The 21,193-nt window shown below is 36.8% G+C and overlaps 1 protein-coding gene across 1 annotated transcript in view; it reads right to left on the reverse strand.

Annotated features, from left to right (window-relative positions):
- Nucleotides 1-21,193, reverse strand: part of TASOR2 (transcription activation suppressor family member 2) — an 82,117-nt gene that overhangs the window by 47,168 nt on the left and 13,756 nt on the right. Inside the window, exons 2-5 of the mRNA XM_019644550.1 lie at nucleotides 8,729-8,874; nucleotides 8,347-8,442; nucleotides 7,242-7,314; nucleotides 98-189 (exon numbers count right to left, since the gene is read on the reverse strand). Of these exons, the coding sequence (XP_019500095.1) occupies nucleotides 98-189; nucleotides 7,242-7,314; nucleotides 8,347-8,442; nucleotides 8,729-8,874 (407 nt within the window). The remainder of the gene's footprint in view (nucleotides 1-97; nucleotides 190-7,241; nucleotides 7,315-8,346; nucleotides 8,443-8,728; nucleotides 8,875-21,193) is intronic.

Here is a 21,193-nt window from a genome sequence, read left to right on the forward strand (position 1 = left end):
AGGACTATGTTTAGTAAATGATCTGCAAAGAACATTGTCACAGACTGATAACTTTTAAGTTTAAAAAAAATTACATAGAAGTACATTTGGGCATTACCTTAATTAGATTAAAAATTACAATATAACCAGACTTCCCATGATACCATGGTCTTGTATGAAGATAGTCTGAGTATCTGGAAATGTACACACCTACAAAAGTATAAAATATAGATTAATTGACACTTAAAAGATTGTTTACATATATACAATTCCCATGTAGGGCAACACACATGATAAATAAAAGTCAACATTAAAAACTGTTTTGAAATTCTTACTTTTTAAAAATTATTTGAGTTATTCTAAAGGTATGAAAACATTAGAGCTAAGTAAACAGAACATATCTATTAATCAATTTTCTAATTGGGTACAAGAATTGGAAAGGGATAAGTGTATCACATTCTTGGAAAATTCTAAGTTTGTTTTTTTCTCCATTCAATCATTCAGTGAAAAGATCTATGGGAATCTGATTCTCAAGTTATTTTTTGCAAAGAAAATTTCAGTAAGTACAGTAGCCCCTCCCTCCCTTATCCATAGGGGATCTGTTCCAAGACCCCCAGTGGATGCCTGAAACCATGGATAGTGCTGAACCCTATATATGTATTATGTTTTTTCCTATAACAAAGTTTAATTTATAAATTTGGTACAATAAGAGATTAACAACAATAATTAAAAATAGAACAATTATAACAATATACTGTAATAAAAGTTATATGTGTTGTCTCTCTCCTCTCTCAAAATATCGTATTGTACAGGCACCTTTGTTTTATTGCTCCTCACTTTATTGTGCTTCACACGTTTTTTACGAATTGAAGATTTGTGGCAACCCTGCACTGAACGAAGTCTATCGGCGCCATTTTCCCAACAGCATTTGCTGACTTCGTGTGTGTCACATTTCGGTAATTTTCACAATATTTCAAACTTTTTCATTATTATTACATTTGTTATGTTTATCTGTGATCAGTGATCTTGGATGTACCATTATAATAGTTTTGGGGTGCCACGAACCACTCCTATATAAGACAGTGAAGTTAATCGATAAATGTTTGTGTTCTGACTTCTCCACCAACCAGTCATTCCCATCTCTCTCCCTCTCCTTGGGCCTCCCTATTCCTTGAGACACAATATTGAAATCAGGCCAATTAATAACCCTACAGTGGCCTCTAAATTCTCAAGTGAAAGGAAGAGTTGCATGTCTTTCACACTAAATCAAAAGCTAGAAATGATTAAGCTTAGTGTGAAAGGAATGTAAACGGCTGAGATAGGCCAAAAGCTGCGTCTCTTGCCCCAAACAATTAGCCAAGTTGTGAATGCAAAGGAAAAGTTCTTGAAGGAAATTCAAAACGCTACTCCAGTGAACACATGAAAGACAAGAAAGTGGAACAGCCTTTTTGCTGATATGGATAAAGTTTTAGTGGCCTGGATAGAATATCAAACCAGCCACAACATTTCCTTAAGCAAAAGCCTAATCCAGAGCAAGGCCCTAACTCTCTTCAATTCTAGGAAGGCTGAGAAAGGTAAGGAGGCTGCAGAAGAAAAGTCTGAAGCTTGCAAGAGGTTGGTTCATGAGGTTTAAGGAAAAAAGCTGTCTCCACAAAATAAAAGTGCGAGATGAGCAGCAAGTAAAGATGGAGAAGCAGCCACCAGTTATCCAGAGCTGGCTAAGATAATTCATGAAGGTATACACTGAACAACCGATTTTCAGCGTAGACAAAACAACCACATACTGGAAGGAGGAGCCATCTAGGAGTTTCATAGTTAGAGAGGAAAAGTCAATGCCTGGCTTCAAAGCTTCAAAAGACAGGCTAACTTTCTTGTTAGGGGTTAATGCAGCTGGTCACTTCAAGTTGAAGCCACTACTCACTGACCATGCTGAAAATCCCAGGCTCTTAAGGATTATGCTAAGTCTACTCTGCCTGTGCGCTGTAAATGGAACAAAGCCTGGATGGCAGCATATCTGTTTACAACATAACTTTGTACTGAATATTTTAAGCCCACTATTGAGACCTACTGCTCAGAAAAAGAAGATTCCTTTCAAAATATATTACTGCTCGTTAACAATGCACCTGGCTACCCAAGAGCTCTGATGGATATGGATGAGATGAATGCTGTTTTCATGCCCACAAATATAACATCCATTCTGCAGCCCATAGTTCAAGGAGCAATTTCGACTTACAAGTCTTATTTAAGAAATACATTTCATAAAGCTATAGCTGCTATGGACAGTGATTTCTCTGATGGATCTGGGAAAAGTGAATTGAAAACCTTCTGGAAAGGTTTCACCATTCTAGATGTCATTAAGAACATTCGTGATTCATGGGAAGAGGTCAAAATCTCAAGATTAACAGGATTTTGGAAGAAGTTGATTGCAACCCTCGTGGAAGACTTCAGTGGAGGAAGTCACTGCAGATGTGGTGGAAACAGTAAAAGAACTAGAAGTGGAGCCTGAAGATATGTCTGAATTGCTGCAATCTCATGATAAATCTTTAACAGATAAGCAGTTGCTAAAGTGTTTTTCTTGAGATGGAATCCACTCCTTGTGAAAATGCTGTGAATACTGTTGAAATGACAACATAAGGATTTAGACTATGAAACTCAGTTGATAAAGCAGCTGCAAGGTTTAAAAGTACTGACTTCAATTTTGAAAGGTCTACTGGGGTAAAATGCTATCAAACAGCATCACATGTTACAGAGAAATTGTTTATGAGTCAGTCAATGCAGTAAACTTCATTGTTGTCTTAGTTTAAGTAATTGCCACAGCCACCCCAACCTTCAGCAACCACCACTCTGATCAGTCAGCAGCCATCGACATTAAGGCAAAACCCTCCACCAGCAAAAAGGTTATGACTTGCTGAAGGCTCACGTGATAGTCACCATTTTTTAACAATAAAGTACTTTTTAATTAAAGTGTGTATATTGTTTTTGAGACATAATGCTATTGCACATTTAATAGACTACATACAGACAGTATAGTATAAACATAACTTTTATATGCACTGGGAAACCAAAAAATTTGTGACTCACTTTGCGATATTCGCTTCATTGTGGTGGTCTGGAACCAAACTCGCAAAATCTTCAAGATACGTCTGTACTGTACTCACCCTTCTTGTGACGCACTGGTGGAACCATTCCATAAACAAGATGGCTGTTGCCTACACTTTCTGATTGTTGCCAGGACGTGGGCAGATAATTTTTGTTTGTTTTTTGAAAGCGCATGGGTTCTTCACTTTGTATGCTACACCTAGCTTTATCATATGCCCTGCAGTGTTACCACATAATACCAGAGTTAATCTGTCCTTCCATGTTTTATGCCCTGGTGCCTCCTTTGCATTTTTATAAATGTGGGTTTTTGGGCATCTTCATCCAGAAGAGCCCAGTTTCATCACAAGTGAAGACTTGCTTTGGATGGTATCCTTTTTCCTTAACTTCTTCAACTCTGATGGAAATGTGACAGCAGCTTTTTCATAGGCAGGTGTAGCCTCACCAGTAATTTTTGTACTTTTCAGTCCAAACCTATTCCTGAATCTGTGTAACCATCCCTTACTTGCAGTAAACGGCTTGATGTCACTCATTTCAGGGGGGTCCCTTGATGAAGTCTTTATATAGGCTCAATGCTTTCTAGCTCAACATATTGCCATCAATTGGAATATGTTTTTTGTTCAATATGCTTTCCACCTACAAATGTAATTAATGCCTTTTCCATCTTATTAGGCACTGTGGCTGTTAACTTTTGCAGTTTGAGGTACGACAGCAAAACTAGCACATATTTCTTTTTCCTTCTTCACAATTTCACAGACAGATTTGTTCCTATCAGCATACAACTTTAAACTTTTCACTTAAAGGAAGCACTTTTTGGCATAAGCTTCTCTTTAGCATATCTGAATTGCCAGCATCTCTGCTCTTGCACTTTGGGGCCATTATTGGGGCCATAAGTCATATAAGGGTTATTTGAACCCAAGCACGTTGATGCCAGGACAGTCGATCTGATAACTTAGCGGGCTACAAAGTGACTAATGGGAGGGTAGCCTATATAGTGCAGATAACACTGAAAAAAGGGATAACTCACGTCCTGGGTGTGACAAGATTTCATCATGCTGCTCAGAATGGCATGCAATTTATAACTTACGGATTGCTTATTTCTAGAACTTTCCATTTAGTATTTTTGGACTTCAGTTGACCACAGGTAACTGAAACTGCAAAGTGAAAATGCGAGATAAGGGGTGTATGTGTGTGTGGGGGGGTGGTCTACTGTACTCTTATTTAATAATATGTGCTGAGGTTTTCTAAATGGCAGGTCTGTGCTAGGCAGCTTTGACACAAGGAAATAAAACAGGGTCCCTGTCTTCAAGCAGCTTATTCTGCTAAACTGTAAATTTCAGTAAGACGGGTTATATTTGTTTTGCTCACCACTACAGCCACATCATAGCCCAACATATAGTAGGTACTTAAATATTAATCAGACATATGTTATACCTGAGGGCACACAGATATGAAAATAATTAAGTAATTAAATTTGTCTGGGAAAGGAATTCTTTAGACAGAGAGAAGAGCAAAATTCTAAGTAGAGAATAGAGTGAACCAAAGTATGGAAGCATAAAAGACTACACATTATTTACAATCGTAGGCCAGTGCTGGAAGCAGGGGAGAAAGTGGTGAAAGTTGAGGCTGAAAAGAAAGCTTGGAACTCAACAGTCAAGACCGTTGTAGGACTTGCTAATCAGCTTAGACTTTACTCTGTAGGCAATAGAGATTCATCAAATCTGAGTCTAAAGAGGGGAAAGACTAGAAGCAAGACCAATTAGAAAGCTACTGTTGGAGCTGAGACAGGAGAGGAGGATCCCCACACGGCAGCAACAGTGAGAAGAAGGAAAGGACAGATTTCAGGGATATTCCTGAATGGAGGTATCTCTTTTGAAATCTAAGGCAATGGTGAGAACACTTTGATATACTGGAAAGAGCAATAAACTGATGATCAGAAGCTTGGATTCCAGTTCCAAGTTTTCTGCATACTAATAACAACCATGTGACTGAGGAGTATGTCACTGAAGTGGGGAGGGTGAGCTTGAGTCACAGACACATAAACCACAGGATTCTCAGGAAGATTTAAAAAGAGCAATAAACTTTTAAAACTATAAAACACTACATTAATATAAAATGTTACTATTACACACAGAACTACCCATTTCTATTTGAGCCCAAAACTATAAAATACACAGGCAGTAGTGCTCTTTTATTCTCAACCCGTGTGTGTGTATTAGGAACAATACAGCTTCCACTCCACCATGCTACTGAAGCCAGCCTCTCAAACATCAACAATAAAATCATGGGATGGTAGAAAAAAAACCGGACTTCTATTTTAAGAAATGTAAGCTCATACGTTTACTTGTAATTTACTTTCAAATTCTTCATTTAAAAAAAAATTAAACAAATGAAGGGAATGATGCAAAACATTATCTGTTAAACCTAGGTGATGATGGATATATTATACCATGCTTTCTACTTTTTCTGTTAGAATTTTTCACAATGAATAGAAGGGGGGGGGCTGTGAAAAAGAACAGGCAAAAGAAAAAAGTTTTATGTAAAATGTTACTGGGTTATGAATTTATCCTTTTTTATGTCTTTTAGAAGAACTGAATGTAAGTTTTAACATTTTTGTTTTATAGTTACCCAGCAATTCCATTCCTAAGTATATACACAAGAGAAATGAAAACACACATCTGTACAAAACTTGTACACAAATGTACATAGCAGCTATTTTTCATAATAGCCAAAAAGTGGAAACAACCAAATGTACATCAACTGCTGAATAGATGAAGAAAATATTGTATATCCATACAATGGAATATTATTCACCCAAAAAGGGAATGAAGTACTGATACATGCTACAACATGGATGAACCTCAAAAACATTAAGTAAAAGATAACAGTCACAAAGATCATATATGACTCCATTTATATGTACTGTCTTGAATAGGCAAATACATAGAGGCCAAAAGTAGTTTAGTAATTGCCTAGGAAGGAGGTACTGTGGAAAGGGAGTTAGTGCTAATACATACAGGATTTCTTTTTAGGGTGATAAAAATGGTCTAAAATTGATTGTGATGATGGTTGCACAACTCTGTGAATATACTAAAAATCACTGAATTTTGTACTTTAAATGGGTGAATTGTCTGGTAGGTGAATTTTATCTCAATAAGGCTGTTAAAAAAAAGTCAGCAGGAATCTAGCCATGAAGCTCAATAATCTTTCTCAGTCTTGCTCTCCAAATTCTGTAGCACGTGACACAGCTAAACCCCTCCTTAGATCCCTCTGCTTTCTGTAAAACTCTACTTCCTGACTCTTCATCTATCAGGCAGCTTCTGACTCCTCCTCCTTCTATACCCTTCCCCATCCCCCCACCTCATGATCCCTCTAGGATCTAAAAGTTCTGTTTTTTGTCATCTTTTCCTTCTCTACTGTCCCATGTAACAGTATCTTTGGCTTCAACTAATACCAACCCCCACCACCTTTACCCCCAACCTCCATTCCCAATCCCGTTTCCAACTATTTCCACCACCAGCAGGATATCTTCCAGAAACACAAAAATCCCATTATTTCTCAACTTTAACTCATGAAAGTGGTAGTGTTCATTTACTGAGAGTTTACTAGGTGCACTGTGCTCAGCACTTTACAGAGTCTCTTGCATCCTCACAACAAATCTAAAAGATAGTTTTATCTATTTTACAGCTGAGAAAACTAAAGCTTAAAGAAATTCAGTTAACCCATTTTCTTACCATAAGATTACCTTCTTCTTTTATCAGCTTTCCTACCAATCTTCTCTCCTTCTGTGTCTCTTTTCTATTAGTAATATCACTGTAGTGTAAGTTTAAACCCTTATCTTTGATTACTTCCTTTCTCTTACTCCTCACATTCCATAGTTGCCAAGTTTGATTGGTTCTATCTACTCTCTATTCCTATTGCCATTATGATGGCATGAAAGAGACCAGCCCTGGCACTTTCAGTATTTGTTCTAGTCCAACCAACCTTTAAAAAAAAGTTCTGATCATGTAACACCTATTAGACTCAAAGCTCGTTTATAAAGTTCTGATTCTAAAGATTATTATTTATCATTAATGAAACTGGTGATTAATATGGGTAGCTTACGAAATAAACTAAACCCTACTTCATCTTGTAAAAGAAGAGATTCTTTTTTCTTACATACTTACCTTTTGCTGGGTCACCCAGAGTGGTAATAGCACTGCTGCCAATACAGAGTCCACGCTGACATACCAACCTTGCCTTCAAACAAAAGATAGTACCTTGCTTATTGTATCAGTCTTGGGACAGGTAATGAAATATCACTATAATCTATAAACTTTCAAATAAATTAAGAACCCACACACTGTATATATTTATAGCATAAAGCAAGCTTATGTAAGGCAATTGTGTTCTGGTTAATAGTTCAAAGTTTTTCATGAAATTTTATCATTTCTGTTAATAAAAATGTCAACAGCAAAAACAAATAACATCACAAATAAGTCCTCTCTTAAAGGTTAATTTTCCAATTATAGCTTTGGAGTCACTAAATTTGAAAATGTCTTACCCCAAATGTCTTTGTAGTACGAATCATAACATATCTTACTTGGAAGTACATGATTAAGGAAATAAACTCTTCTAGTGTTATTATAGTAACTTTATGTTATATACTAATAGCAATCATTTTAAAAATAAACCTACCCTTGTTCTTTAAAAATCATTAACCAAACCAAGACATTACCTTCGAATCATGTTAAAATTGCATCTAGGTGTCATACACATCTTTGGAGATATACCCTGCAAGGTTTCCTTCTCCCACAAGTTAAGTACAAGCAACAATATGGATGTTCAATTTTCAAAGACAGGTGTGAAACAATTCCAAGTAACTAGAATGCTGAAGGTGTTCATCTTATCCCAAAACCATGTAATTTAAACTTGAAAAACCTCAACAAGGGACAGTATCTATGTAAACAATAATACAGAATGGATAAATATCCATTCACTCCATCAAAAGGCATTACTGATACTTAAGAATCCCAATCTCACCATGAGTTTACAAATGCATTTAAGGTAAAACTAAAAAGGACCTGTAAAAAGTTGTAGAAATCAAATCTCTTTTATAACTAGCTTTCACTTTCATTTACATTGCCACCAAACTAAGTAACAAAAAACACTGATGAACTGGTTATCTTACAATTATTACATAACTGAAATACCAATATTTAAGTTTAATGATATCATTTGTTTTGTACATTAATATCACAAAATTAATATTATACAACCTAATCCCCTTACCTGATTTTCAGTTTCAAACAGGAGAAACCCGTAAGTTTCTTGAAGTTCTTCCTGAGTATAGTTACTTGCTTTTTTCTCTTGGTAAAAAATTTTGTACTGTGTAGAGAGAGAATAACCAAATGTTATAAACATGTTATTTCTGCCTTGCAAATTAATTTTTTAAAATGCATCATCTGAATTTCTCTTGCTAAAAAAGACTAACAAAATTTATCATTTTTCTATTCCCTAGAATACATTATTACTACCTTCCAAGTGACTACTTCTAAGGATCTTTTATCTGAAAAGTGATACCTTAAAAGAACTAGGCTTATATACCCAAAAAGATGGGTCTATTTCTTTAAAGCTGAAATAAAACTAACATAGTGAGCACCAACCACCTCACCTCATTTAAGAAAATGTCATTTTTCACCAAAGTCACTTGACTGTACTGAAAACCATGCTCAGATGCAGAGTCCAAATAAGAAGTATGGAGAATTGAAACTGCCCTCTGGAAGAGAGAGTCTGAACTCAAGGATACTGTTTCAAAAACTGTAAAACAAACAAAAATAACGCAACTGTTTAAAATAATCGAAGGATGTAGTTTTTTGGCACACTAAATATTCCTGAATACCTCATCTACTTTCTTCCTGTATAACTAAGACTTTCACAAAGTGTTTTGGCTATCATATCTGTACTATCTTAACTTAAAAGAGCTCTCATGTAAAGAAAAGAATCTAAATGGATTACAGCTGAGAGTGAATTACTTTCAATACAAGAGTAAAATATACCCTGCCAGATCCCTTATGCCTCATGGTTTAAAGGTGTAGCTGTAAACGCAGTTGGTAAAAGATGCAACTGTATTGTCAAGTTGGTGGTCAGCGACCACTTAGACCAATGTTTCTCATCTTTATGATTTTTTAAACCAGTGCCACATTTCGATAAACTTACCCTTCCCATTGTCTTATCAAATCCCCAAGTAAGTCTACTAGGTTCCTTTTAAGAAGCCTACTATATAAGACACTCAGCAAATACATTAGAAATCACTGTATCTTTGGGGTTTCCTCACCAGCTTAGATGTGTCTACTGAACTTTACTTCTTATGGGTTATATTATAAAATCATGTTTTTAATTTTACAAAAATAAAACTTTCTTACTTTTTTCGGAAGTGCTTTTTTCAAACCATACCCATGTGATTGCTATCCCACAGATTCTGATATGCCCTTCCCATGAAAGGCATATTTTCTTGAGTATTACTTACTTGATTCAATGATTCTTTTTTTTTTTTTTTTAAGATTTTATTGGGGAATTGGGGGGGAACACTGTTGGGGAATTGGGGGAGGTGGCCAGCCAAGTTGTTGTCCTTCAATCTTAGTTGTGGAGGGCGCAGCTAGCTCAGCTCCAAGTCCTGTTGTGCTGTTCAGCTCAAGGTGCTGTGTTCAATCTTAGTTGCGGGTGGGCGTAGCCACCATCCCATGCGGGAGTCAAACCCAGCAGCCTTGTTGTTAAGAGCACGTGCTCTAGTCCCTGAGCCATCCGGGCGGCAGCTCAGCTCAAGGTGTGGAGTTCTTGAGCTGCAAGCGGGAGTAGCCCACCAGCTAGAATAGGTAACCTTGTTGTTAGGAGCACGTGCTCTCACCAGCTGAGCCATCCTGACACCTGTTGGCAGCTCAGCTCACTGGCCCATGTGGGAATCCAACTGGTGACCCTGCTGCTCAGAGCTCACACTCTTGAGCAAGCTCTTAACCAACTGAGCCACATGGCCGGCCCCAATAATTCTCTTAATTGAGTCTTTGTGCCTTTTGATTTTACAAGTCTTCACTTGAGCAAGAACTGAGCCTAATGAATTCTCGTAACATTTAACCATTTGATTTGTTTACTGGCTTCAGTTTGTATCCTCTTTACTTTCTTTAACAAGGTGTGTGGGGGGGGATACAAACTGATAGTTTATAAATTAAAATAGAGAGAATGGAGTAATTTCTATAGCACTGGAAGTTTTAGTCATAGAGTACAAATAAGTACATTAATATGGCTTCCTACTCTTACCAGAACTCTGCGAATTACATTAAAGTTTTAAAGTTACAGGAAAAAAAAGCATTTTAATTAAAATTAAGAACAACAGGCAAGAAAAAAAGTAGCTACACTATCACAGAAATGAAAACAAACATTTCCGTAAAATTAATTTGGACTAAACCATCCTAACACTTCAATTATATGAAGGTAGTTTAAAAATACTTTAATAAGCAAAACTTCCGTACCAATGATGAAAGATTATAAATAGCAAGGAATGAAAGAGGATGAAATATTTAACAATATGCTGAAGTTGATACATCTGATCCATATCAATTGTTTTACTTTTTCTCCATTTCACTTTCTCCTTTACTATCATATACCAATACTGTAAAAAATAAGAATATTCTAAACAGATTCAGATAGCAAAAAATAAGGATGTTCTAAACAAATTAAGATAGCAAAACACTTGTGATAATAATTAAAATTATGGGGTCAGCCAAGTGACTCAGTTGGTTAAGGGCTTAAGAGTGCGAGCTCTGAGCAACAGGGTCACCAGTTTGATTCCCACATGGACCAGTGACACTGCACCGGAGCTAAGCTTCCGCTGAGCTGCCAACAGGTGGCAGGATGGCTCAGCTGATGAGAGCACTTGCTCCTAACAACAAGGTTGCCTGTTCAACTCCCGCATGGGACGGTGGACTATGCCCTCCCGCAACTAAAGACTGAACTCAGCACTTTGAGCTGAGCAGCAGCCCAGGTGGCTCAGGGTATGGAGCGCACGCTCTTAACAATGAGGCTGCTGGTTCGACTCCCGCATGGGATGGTGGCTACACCCTACTGCAACTAAGACTGAACACAGCACCTTGAGCTGAGTGGACTCGGGCAGCCAGATGATGACTGGACTTGGAGCTGAGCTAGCTGCGCCCTCCACAACTAAGACTGAAGGACAACAACTTGGCTGTTCCCCTTCCCCAATTCCCCAATGCTGTTCCCCTCCCCCAATAAAAAAATAATTAAAATTATGGTTTTCTTTAGCTGCACTACTCAAAACAAACTGGGAAGCCTATGCACTTGCAAATTCATCTCACAAATAATCTGCACTGCTAGCTCAAATACAAATCAGGATTCTTTCAAAAATTGTAATTCTGGAAAACTTGTAGTTAATATTAAAAATGTTAAGAAGTATTAAAAATATTAACATTTTTTAAAAGGCAATATAATATTAAAAAGTCTAAGTGTAGTCTGAGGCTCATTATTTAAGAAATATGTTGCTTACAATAAAAGAAATCTAAATGTTGTCACAGCTTTGGAAACGAACCATCTCTGATTATCATCTTCTCTAAAATCTGCAAGATGTTAATAGGTAGGCACAGATTTTAAGTTTCAGAATTACTAAATACTACATATATCCCTATATTTGAGTGTCAGTGCACAATAAATAAAAAACTATGAAAAATAATGCAACTAAAAAGAAATCTATCTCACACAGTGTTTCCCAAATACATGTGGTCAGAGAACACTTAATTTACACCAGTGTGTGGAATACTGTTCCCAGTAAAGCTATTAATAATTTAAAATAAACAAGGAGAAACAGTGGGAAATAAATTACTTTGTACTTACATATTTTTATTTCTAAAATTATGTATTTATGGTTAAAATGCTTCCCCTTTAGGTCAGCATTGTCCAAAGAGCAATATGTTTATAAAACTAATCATTTTACAGTTAGGAGGAAAAGCACGTTGAAAACCATGTTGTTAGAAAATCACAGTAAATCTTGACTCTTTCATTACTTCATAACAGATGAGTATTACTTCAAATATACTCTCAAGAAAGCACAAGTTTCCTGCTCTATAAATAAGTAGATGAGAATTTTGAGAAATTACTTGACATTGTCTCTTCTTACAAACGTACTTTCATTTAAGAGTCTAACTAGTGGACAAAACAATATGAGCACTAAAATAAATGAATGACCTCATTTTTGCTGAGCAATACACATGCTTTATTTACACATTCAATGTACAAGAAAATTAGGAAAATGAAGAGGAAACTATTCCACAAAGAAACCTAAAACAACATCTAAGAAGGTTAACTTGAAAAGTACCTGCCTGTAAAATGGAAAGTGTTCCTTAGAATTTACGTGACCAACAGAGCGCACACAGAGAAAATGTAAGTTCAATCACAATGGTTATATTAGAAATTGAGTTAATATGCTTTCCTGTAGCACCTGGCTTTGGGCACATTTCTCTATTTGTGAATTCAACCTGAAAAGTAAAGTCAAGCTTGACACAGGTTGGATTCTGCTCAAAGTACCCTGCATTAATCTCCCCTTCTTTAAAATCCATCACCGAGACAGTGAGTGTCCGGTTTTGGACACTTCTTTCTGCTTTTATTTTATTTTATTTTATTTATTTATTTATTTAGATTTTTATTGGGGAATTGGGGGGATGGGAACAGCGCTGGGGAACTGGGGGGAGGGGAACTGACAAGTTGCTGTCATTTTGTTCTTAACTCTAGTTGAGGATGTTGCTTCACTGGCCCAAGTTGGCACCATCACTGCGCTCTTCCTGGGCGAGGCAGATCAGTCGCCAGCTTCTGGACAGCCGCTCACTGCAGCTGCTGGCCGCTCACGGTAGCCCATGGCAACCCACTGCCACAGGGGCTGCAGCCTAGCCTTCGCCGGTGACTCATGGCAGCCCAGCTCCAGGTTGAGCCGCTGCTCAGCTTCTTAGCTGTGGAGGGCAGTATCACTGGCCCTCATATGTGGGATCCGAACAGGGGCCCTCTGGCGTCCCAAGCCAGTTTTTAACCATCGCACCACCCGGCTGGCCCTCTTTCTGCTTTTAATTTCTAATAAAAGGGATCAGAAAATGATAAACCAATTTCTGATGCTATGCCACAGATATTTCTCTTCATTCTGTAAGCATCTGGTCTGTAAGCAAATAATGCCAACAACTTAGGTATCACAAAATTCTGACAAAAATTAGCCTCTTCTACATCTCCCGAGAACTTCATGACCACATCTCCTGTTTGTGCATTAAGTAGTAGCATTCATCAAAGACAGAAACTCTCAGAACCCAACAATACCTGCCATTAAAGATCCTTACTAGAGTTTCCTACAGATAGACTGCCAGCTACATCTATCATACTATCTATGTCATACTACCTATGATTATATAGTACCTTTATCTAGTCTAAGTAGGCCATGTGATAGTTGTTGAAGGAACAGCCCATCCCTTAATCATCTAATTCTAAAATGTATTACCTTTACTTTTAAGATATTAAAGAATTGCCAGTTTAAGACAAATACAACTTTTTTAGAGCACAATTTGGCAGGACCTAACTGAAATGTGCATACCAAATAACCATTCCATTTCTGAGAATCTGTTCCAGAAATACTAGCATAAGTGCACAGGATATATGCACAAGGGTGTTCCATGCACCAGAATCTATAATAGCAAAAACACTGGGGATAACCTAAATTGCCAACAACAGAGAAACGCACTGCAACTACTAAATAAAGTAAATCTATACATACTGACATATAAAGATATCTATTATATCCTATGAAGTAAATAACATGCGTTATTTAATGTTATTTTGGCTAAAGAAAAATTTTAAATTATGTTTTTGAAAATGTAGATATAAATCTAGAAAGATGGGAAACCCAACTATTAACCGTGTTTAAACCAATGGTTACTGAGATTGGGAAGTGGATAAAAGAGGAACTTATACCTCTTACTTTATATATATTACTACAATTTAAGATTTTCCTATATAAGCATATATTACTTCTATCTAAAATATCTCAATTCAGAATCAAGTAAAATAAATCATAATTTCAAAAACACAAATACATAGAGGAATGTGACAATTTTCCTTAAACAAGTATCTTTCCTGGTGTAATTTGAAAATTTAATCACCTATCAATTTGGATTAATGATTATAAAAAATTTAGTTAATGGAAATTTTTTTAAAGTCCTTCATTTTATACGATTAAAAAATTTTAAATTAACTTTTTGGTCAGAACCACCATCTTCCATTTATTTGTCAAAATGACCAACACAAAGGGAAAGAGGAGAGAGGCCCCGCTATATGATTTCTAGGCCTTTGAGAAAATATGGAGTTGTTCCTTTGGCCTCATAAATGCGAAGCTATTGTACAAGAAAGGTGATATTGTAGACATCAAGGGAATGGGCACTGTTCAAAAGGAATGCCCCACCAATGTTCCCACGGCAAAATTGGAAGGGTCTATAATGTTACCCAGCATGTAGCTGGCACTGTTTTAAACAAACAAGAGCAAAATTCTTGCCAAGAGAATTGATGTACAGATTGAGCAAATTAAGCACTTTAAGAGCCGAGACAGCTTCCTGAAACCAGTGCAAGAAAATGATCAGAAAAAGAAGGAAGCCAAAGAGAAAGGTACCTGGGTTCAACTGAAACGCCAGCCTGCCCCACCCAGAGAAGCACACTCTGTGAGAACCAATGGAAAGGAGCCTAAAGCTGCTGGAACCCATTCCTATGAATTTATGGCATGATATAAAAAAATAAAAGACCTGTACTGTTAAAAATATATATTTTTTAAATTATACTGGTCTACTTTGGATTCATCAGTAATAACTTATAGCATTTAGTTTAATACCCACTCTTTTCTGATATGAACCCTGTCTCGGTCTTCTCTAAGAGAGAATGTAGCTGGGAGGGTGGTCTTAATTCATTTTCACCAAGTATACCCCGAGAGTTCTTGACATAGTCCTGTTCTCTGTTAATGTCATAAATACTAAAATGAAAAAAGAAAAAAATTAAATCATAAAGTCACTAGTTTATGGCATATCTACTATATAAACAAATGTTTACTGAGCATCTAATCTGCATTAGGTACAATTTTGTAATGTTTACCTCCTTTGACAACTATTGAGCTGGGGCTAAATTTGCTCTATAAGCAGTAACACACAAAATAGAATACTTTTCCTCCAAAATTCTTTAAGCTCTAAAGAAAATTTTGTTCACAGAAATAAATCATGCTAATAGGAATCACTTTTGCCTCACTGCAAAAAAAAAAAATCTTTCAAAAATGAAGAGCAATGACTACAGAAACACATCCATGTTCTACTGGTTAGAAATAACAAAATCAAATAGAACACAAAATCTCTCCTCACACCCAAATTAGTTGCATATGATTCATCCATTCATTAAACAAAACTATTAGTGGCAATTATTACCTATTCAGGGCCATACTATACCCTGGATTTATCAGACAAATAAGAGTCTCTACAATGAAAGCTCTTAAGACTAGAAATGCAACACAAGCCTGTAAAGAAACCAGTACTGTAAATGTGTAGGGGAATCTGGAAATAATGAGTGGATAATGGTACAAACAACCAATTTCACGAAGATGAGGATGTGGTGAGGCAACGACACTTGAAATGTGAGTAGTATTCAAAATGATAAAAAAAAAGGACACTACTGTGTATGTTTTCTAGGCAGTGGAAGTAGTACGAGAAAATGCAGAGTCAGAAACAAGATAAGCGTAAGGAACTGCACGTTGTTTATTATTTGAGGAATTATTGAATTCCTCAATTTGCTTTAAAAAATGGCATGTGTAGTTTTATAATAGTATAGCTTTTTTCAAAAAGGATCTGAGGCAGGGTTATGTAGATATATTCAAGATTCTTTAGAAAAAGTAGCAATATTAATGATATTCATTCATTAAGCAAGTAGGTCATTTATGTGAAGAGGGGAGGACTGGGAACTGGAGACCAGGATTCCAGTGCAGGCCTATCACTAACTTGTTCTGAGACCTCAGTGTGATGATTATGTTGACTTGACTGCCTTCCCAATAATCATGCCCTTTTTCTTCCCTTCCCCCAGACAAACAATTTTGTTTAGGTATTGGGTGATCCTAGGCTTCAGGAGAGGCTTGAGCAGGGGTGGGGGTGGGGTGTGTCTTATTACTCTAAACTCCCATGGTAGGTCTACTCTTTGATTAGTGGCTGTTTTAGGAATAAACATGTGACTCAATTCTGGCTAATGAGATATGAATGGACTCTACAAAGAGAATTCTGGGAAAGGTTTCTTATAAAGGAACAGGAGGAAAAGATGTACTCTCCCTGCCTCCATCTTTTTCTAGCCTTAGGGCCTTGTCTGAAGATGTGTTTGTTGCCTGGAGCTTCCTGCAACCAAGATGAGACTCGTCAGCCAACACACTAAGGATGGACCCAAACAGAAGGAATCCAGATCCTTGATGAAGTCCTTGAACTGATGAATGAACTAACCTGCCTTTGGATCTTTTAATACATGAATAAATGTCCCTTGTTGTTTAAGTTATTTTTATTGGCAGCTGAAAGCAGCACATTAACTATGGACTTTGTTAAGCTATTTATTCTCTCTAAGGTCTCATTTAGTTGTAATTATCTAAATAAGGCTCCTTTCAGTTCTAACACTGAGATGCTACAAACTGCCTTACTGAAGGCCTGTCACATATGATGCATTGTGCATTGCACAAGATAATTTATCAAATTCCTTTTTTATTTGTTGCCACACAGAGACATTTACCCTAGTATTAGAATATAACTTCTGTGAAAACTTGAAACTTAAAATATAAGGTATTTAAAGCCTCTGATTGCTTGATTCCCACCTAGTCAATAAATCTTATCTCCCTCCCAGGCATAAAGGCAAAATACCCTTGACGCGGATCACTATTCATGTAATGTCCGTCACTAGTTATATATAGGTCTGATTGTCTCACCCCCTCCCCCACTTCATGTCTAAGTTTTCCTTATATTTAAAGCCTAGCCCAAGATCTAGTTTCTCCGATGTCTTAAGACTTTTCCAACTCACATTAATCATTCTTCACAGCATTCCACAGATATTTACCACAGTCCTGTTATATGTATAGCTTTGACTGGAGCTGGAGATTATAGGAGAAAACTGAAGATCTGCTGCCTATCGAAAAGGGTAGTCTTTAACATTTAAGTCATAATTTCAGAATTATGTGTCAAACAATTATGTTCAGGACAATATCCTCTTCACACTGAAGGGACGGAGTAGAACAAGCGATTAAGGGCATGAGCTCTAGAATTGAAAGGACTTGGCAAGACTGGATTTTGAACCCAGGTCTTTCTAGCTTTGTGACTTTGGTAAAGCTTTTAAAGCTTTCTTCCCCTTCCTTTTAAAAATAAATGTCAAGAAAGCATATACACTATATAAAAATCCAAATATCACTAGGCTTATTAGCTGCAGCCCCCACCTTCCTAGGGAGCCCCATTTTCATTCCTCTTAAGTAACCATTTCAACTTTAGCTGTATCTTCTGGTATAACTCCAGGCTTCTAAATAAAATACTTGTATAAACTTTAGATATTCCTTTAATGAAAAGACACTTACAAACACGCGCGCGCGCACCACACTTCTTCCTGTCTTCTCAGTTATATCACTATTTTTGTTATAGTCATAGTTGATGTTTCACTGAATTGTATGCACTAATCATGCCTGAGCCACAATAATCAATTTCTTTTCTTACACCATGTTTTGCTTTTCTGAATTTCGAATTGCCTCTGATTTTCAGTTACCAATCATTATTTCAGCCAAAATATAAACTTAGAGAACTAAAAATATCCTCTGAATAGATAGATACATCAAGTGTTTTTGGAGCCCTCCTTTGTAGAGCCCTGTCGTCCAGCTTCAGTCTGGACTTGTGCTCTTCCATATTACTTGCCTAGCTTTTGACCTTGCTGGGGGATGATGAGATACAACATTGATCTATAGATGTTCAACACAATCCCTGTGTGCAGAAACTGATGACTTGATTCTAAAACTTATATGGGAATTCCAAGGATTTAGAACAACCAAAACAATTCTGGAAAAGAAGAACAAAGTTGAAGGACTCACCACCTGATTTCCGAATTACTACAAAGCTAAAATAGTTAAAACTGTGGTGTTGATGTAAAGATAATATCTACAGATCAACGGAACAGCACAGAGTTCAGATACTGATTTTCAGCAACACTGCCAATATAATTAAATAGGGAAATACACATCTTTACAACAAATTGTGCTATAACAACCAAAATGGAAAAAATCCATAAACCTCAACCCCTACCTCAAACCATAAGATTCAACTTGAAATGAATCATAGGCCTAAACATAAAAGCTAAAACTATAAAGTTTCTAGAAAAAGATCATAGGAAAAAAATCTTCTTGACTGTAGGGCATATAAAGATTTCTGAAGGCACAAAAATCAGTTACCATAAAAGAAAAACTGATACATTAAACTTCACAAAAATTAAAACTTTCTGATCTTCAAATGACATCATTAAGAAGCTGAATATAGGGCCGGCCGAGTGGCACGATGGTTAGGAACTGGCTTGGGATGCCAGAGGACCCCGGTTTGGATCCCACATATGAGGGCCAGTGACACTGCCCTCTACAGCTAAGATGCTGAACAACAGCTCAACCTGGAGCTGGGCTGCCGTGAATCGCCGGCGACAGCGTAGGCTGCAGTCCCTGTGGCAGTGGGTTGTCATGGGCTACCGTGTGTAGCCAGCAGCCAGCGTGAGTGGCCAGCAGCCGCAGTGAGCGGCCATCCAGAAGCCGGCAACTGATGTGCCTCGCCCGGGAAGAGCGTAATGACGGTGCCAACTTGGACCAGTGAAGCAACGTCCTCCACAACTAGACTGAAGAACAAAACGACAGCAACTTGCCTGTTCCCCTTCCCCCAATTCCCCAGTACTGTTCCCATCCCCCCAGTTCCCCAATAAAAATGTTTAAAATATATATATATATATTTTTTCCAAGTCATGTGTTTTTCAAGAATTAAAATGTACCATGAAGTAGTTGTACATTCTTTATGTACTTTAAGGTACCTTAAACTACTTCTTTTTTTGATTTTTAAAAGTTCTGGGGGATGAACTTGTTAACTTGAAATAAGGCATAATTTTACAAATTTTATGGGCACTGTAGTTTTTATCTCTCATTCTCAGCCAATTATGCTTGATCTGTTCATTGGAAGTGTTTTTCTTTATTTTTCATTACTTTTTGGGCTTAATTTTCCAATGGCAAAATTCTTGCAAGAGTTGTCATCTCTTACCTCATGTATTTATAAGCTTTGTGTATTCTAGGATGATTTTACAACTTTTTAAAAACATACTACTTGGCAATTTTATCTGTTTTCCAAAGTACTTTTAAATTCATTTCAGTCTGTGATGCCAACTGTACCTACTTATGGTTCCATCATTTTAAATTGTCACTTTTATATTTTATCAAAAACTTCTATCAAGAATGAAGAAATGGCCAATTCTGGGTTGGCTATTCCTAAGAGTCATCAAGTTTTTAAAATCTATTTCAACATTGTAATATGAAATAGAGTGTTGAGAAATATTTAAAAAAAAAAGAGTACACACTGTAGGATTCCATTTATATGAAGTTTTAGAACTGACAAAACTAATCTGTAGTGATAAAAATCATACCAGGTTACCTGGGGTAGAGGATAATAGGGAAATCGATCACAAGTGAGGCTGGCACAAGCGAACTTTCTGGGGTGACAGGTATATCCTGTATTTTTACTGGTATGGTGATTACAGAGTGCATGCATTTACCAAAATTCTCTTAACTATATACTTAAAATGTGTTCAGTACTAAATATTGATACTGTTTAGAACACCAGCTCTGACCAAAATCCAGTAAAATTATAATGCAACCTAAAAAGTTAATCTCAAGAGCCCATGTTTGGAAATTTAAAATAAAAAACCCTACTTATAAATAATCTGTAAGTTAAAAAAATACTATAATGAAATGTAAAAGGGTTTGAACTGAATGACAGTGAAAACACTACCTATCTAAACTTAGATGCATCTAAAATATCTATACGGAAACTGTTAGTTTTAAATGTACATATTAAAGAAAAACATTTGAAAATCAATGAACTAAAGAGTCAACTCATGAACTCAGAAAATAGAGAAACAGTAAATTCAAAGAAAATAGAAGAAAAAAGAACCAAGTAGAAAAAAATGAAGATTAGATCTTTGAAAAAAAAAATACATCACCAAATTAATTTTCTTAAGGCACATAAAACAACATTAGGAATTAAAGGGGTACAATTTATACATGCTATAAAAATGAAAAAATAGAAACTATGACAAAAATTGAAATTATAGATAAAATGGGAGAATTCTCTAGAAATAATATAACATCAAAACCTACCTAAGAAAAACAGAAGACCACAATATTCCTATAACTATTAAATAACTGATAGCTGTTTAATTGTTACAGGCATATTTCTGTAACAGAAATTTTCCACTTAAAAGTTTTCTTCAAAAACAGAAAATGAGAAAATCTTCTCAAATTATTTTATAAGGCTAGCACAACCTTGAAAAAGCAATCAAACAAGGACAGTTATAAGAGAAAATTTTAAGGCAATATCACCACCAAAAATAAATGCAAAGATCTTAAAGGAAAACATTAGAAAATCTACACTAGTGGGCTGGCCGAGTGGCGCGATGGTTAAGAACTGGCTTGGGACACCAGAGGGACCCGGTTCGGATCCCACATATGAGAGCCAGTGACACTGCCCTCTACAGCTAAGATGCTGAACAACAGAGCTCAACCTGGAGCTGGGCTGCCGTGAGTCGCCGGCCCGGCGACTGCGTAGGCTGCAGCCCCTGTGGCAGTGGGTTGCCATGAGCTACCGTGCGTAGCCAGCAGCCAGCATGAGCAGCCAGCAGCCACTGTGAGCGGCAGTCCAGAAGCAGGCGACTGATCTGCCTCGCCCGGGAAGAGCGCAATGATAGTGCCAACTTGGGCCAGTGAAGCAACGTCCTCCACAACTAGATTGAAGAACAAAATGACAGCAACTTGTCTGTTCCC

The sequence above is a fragment of the Hipposideros armiger genome, unplaced genomic scaffold (genome assembly GCF_001890085.2).
Source record: "Hipposideros armiger isolate ML-2016 unplaced genomic scaffold, ASM189008v1 scaffold_88, whole genome shotgun sequence".
Lineage (NCBI taxonomy): Eukaryota > Metazoa > Chordata > Mammalia > Chiroptera > Hipposideridae > Hipposideros > Hipposideros armiger.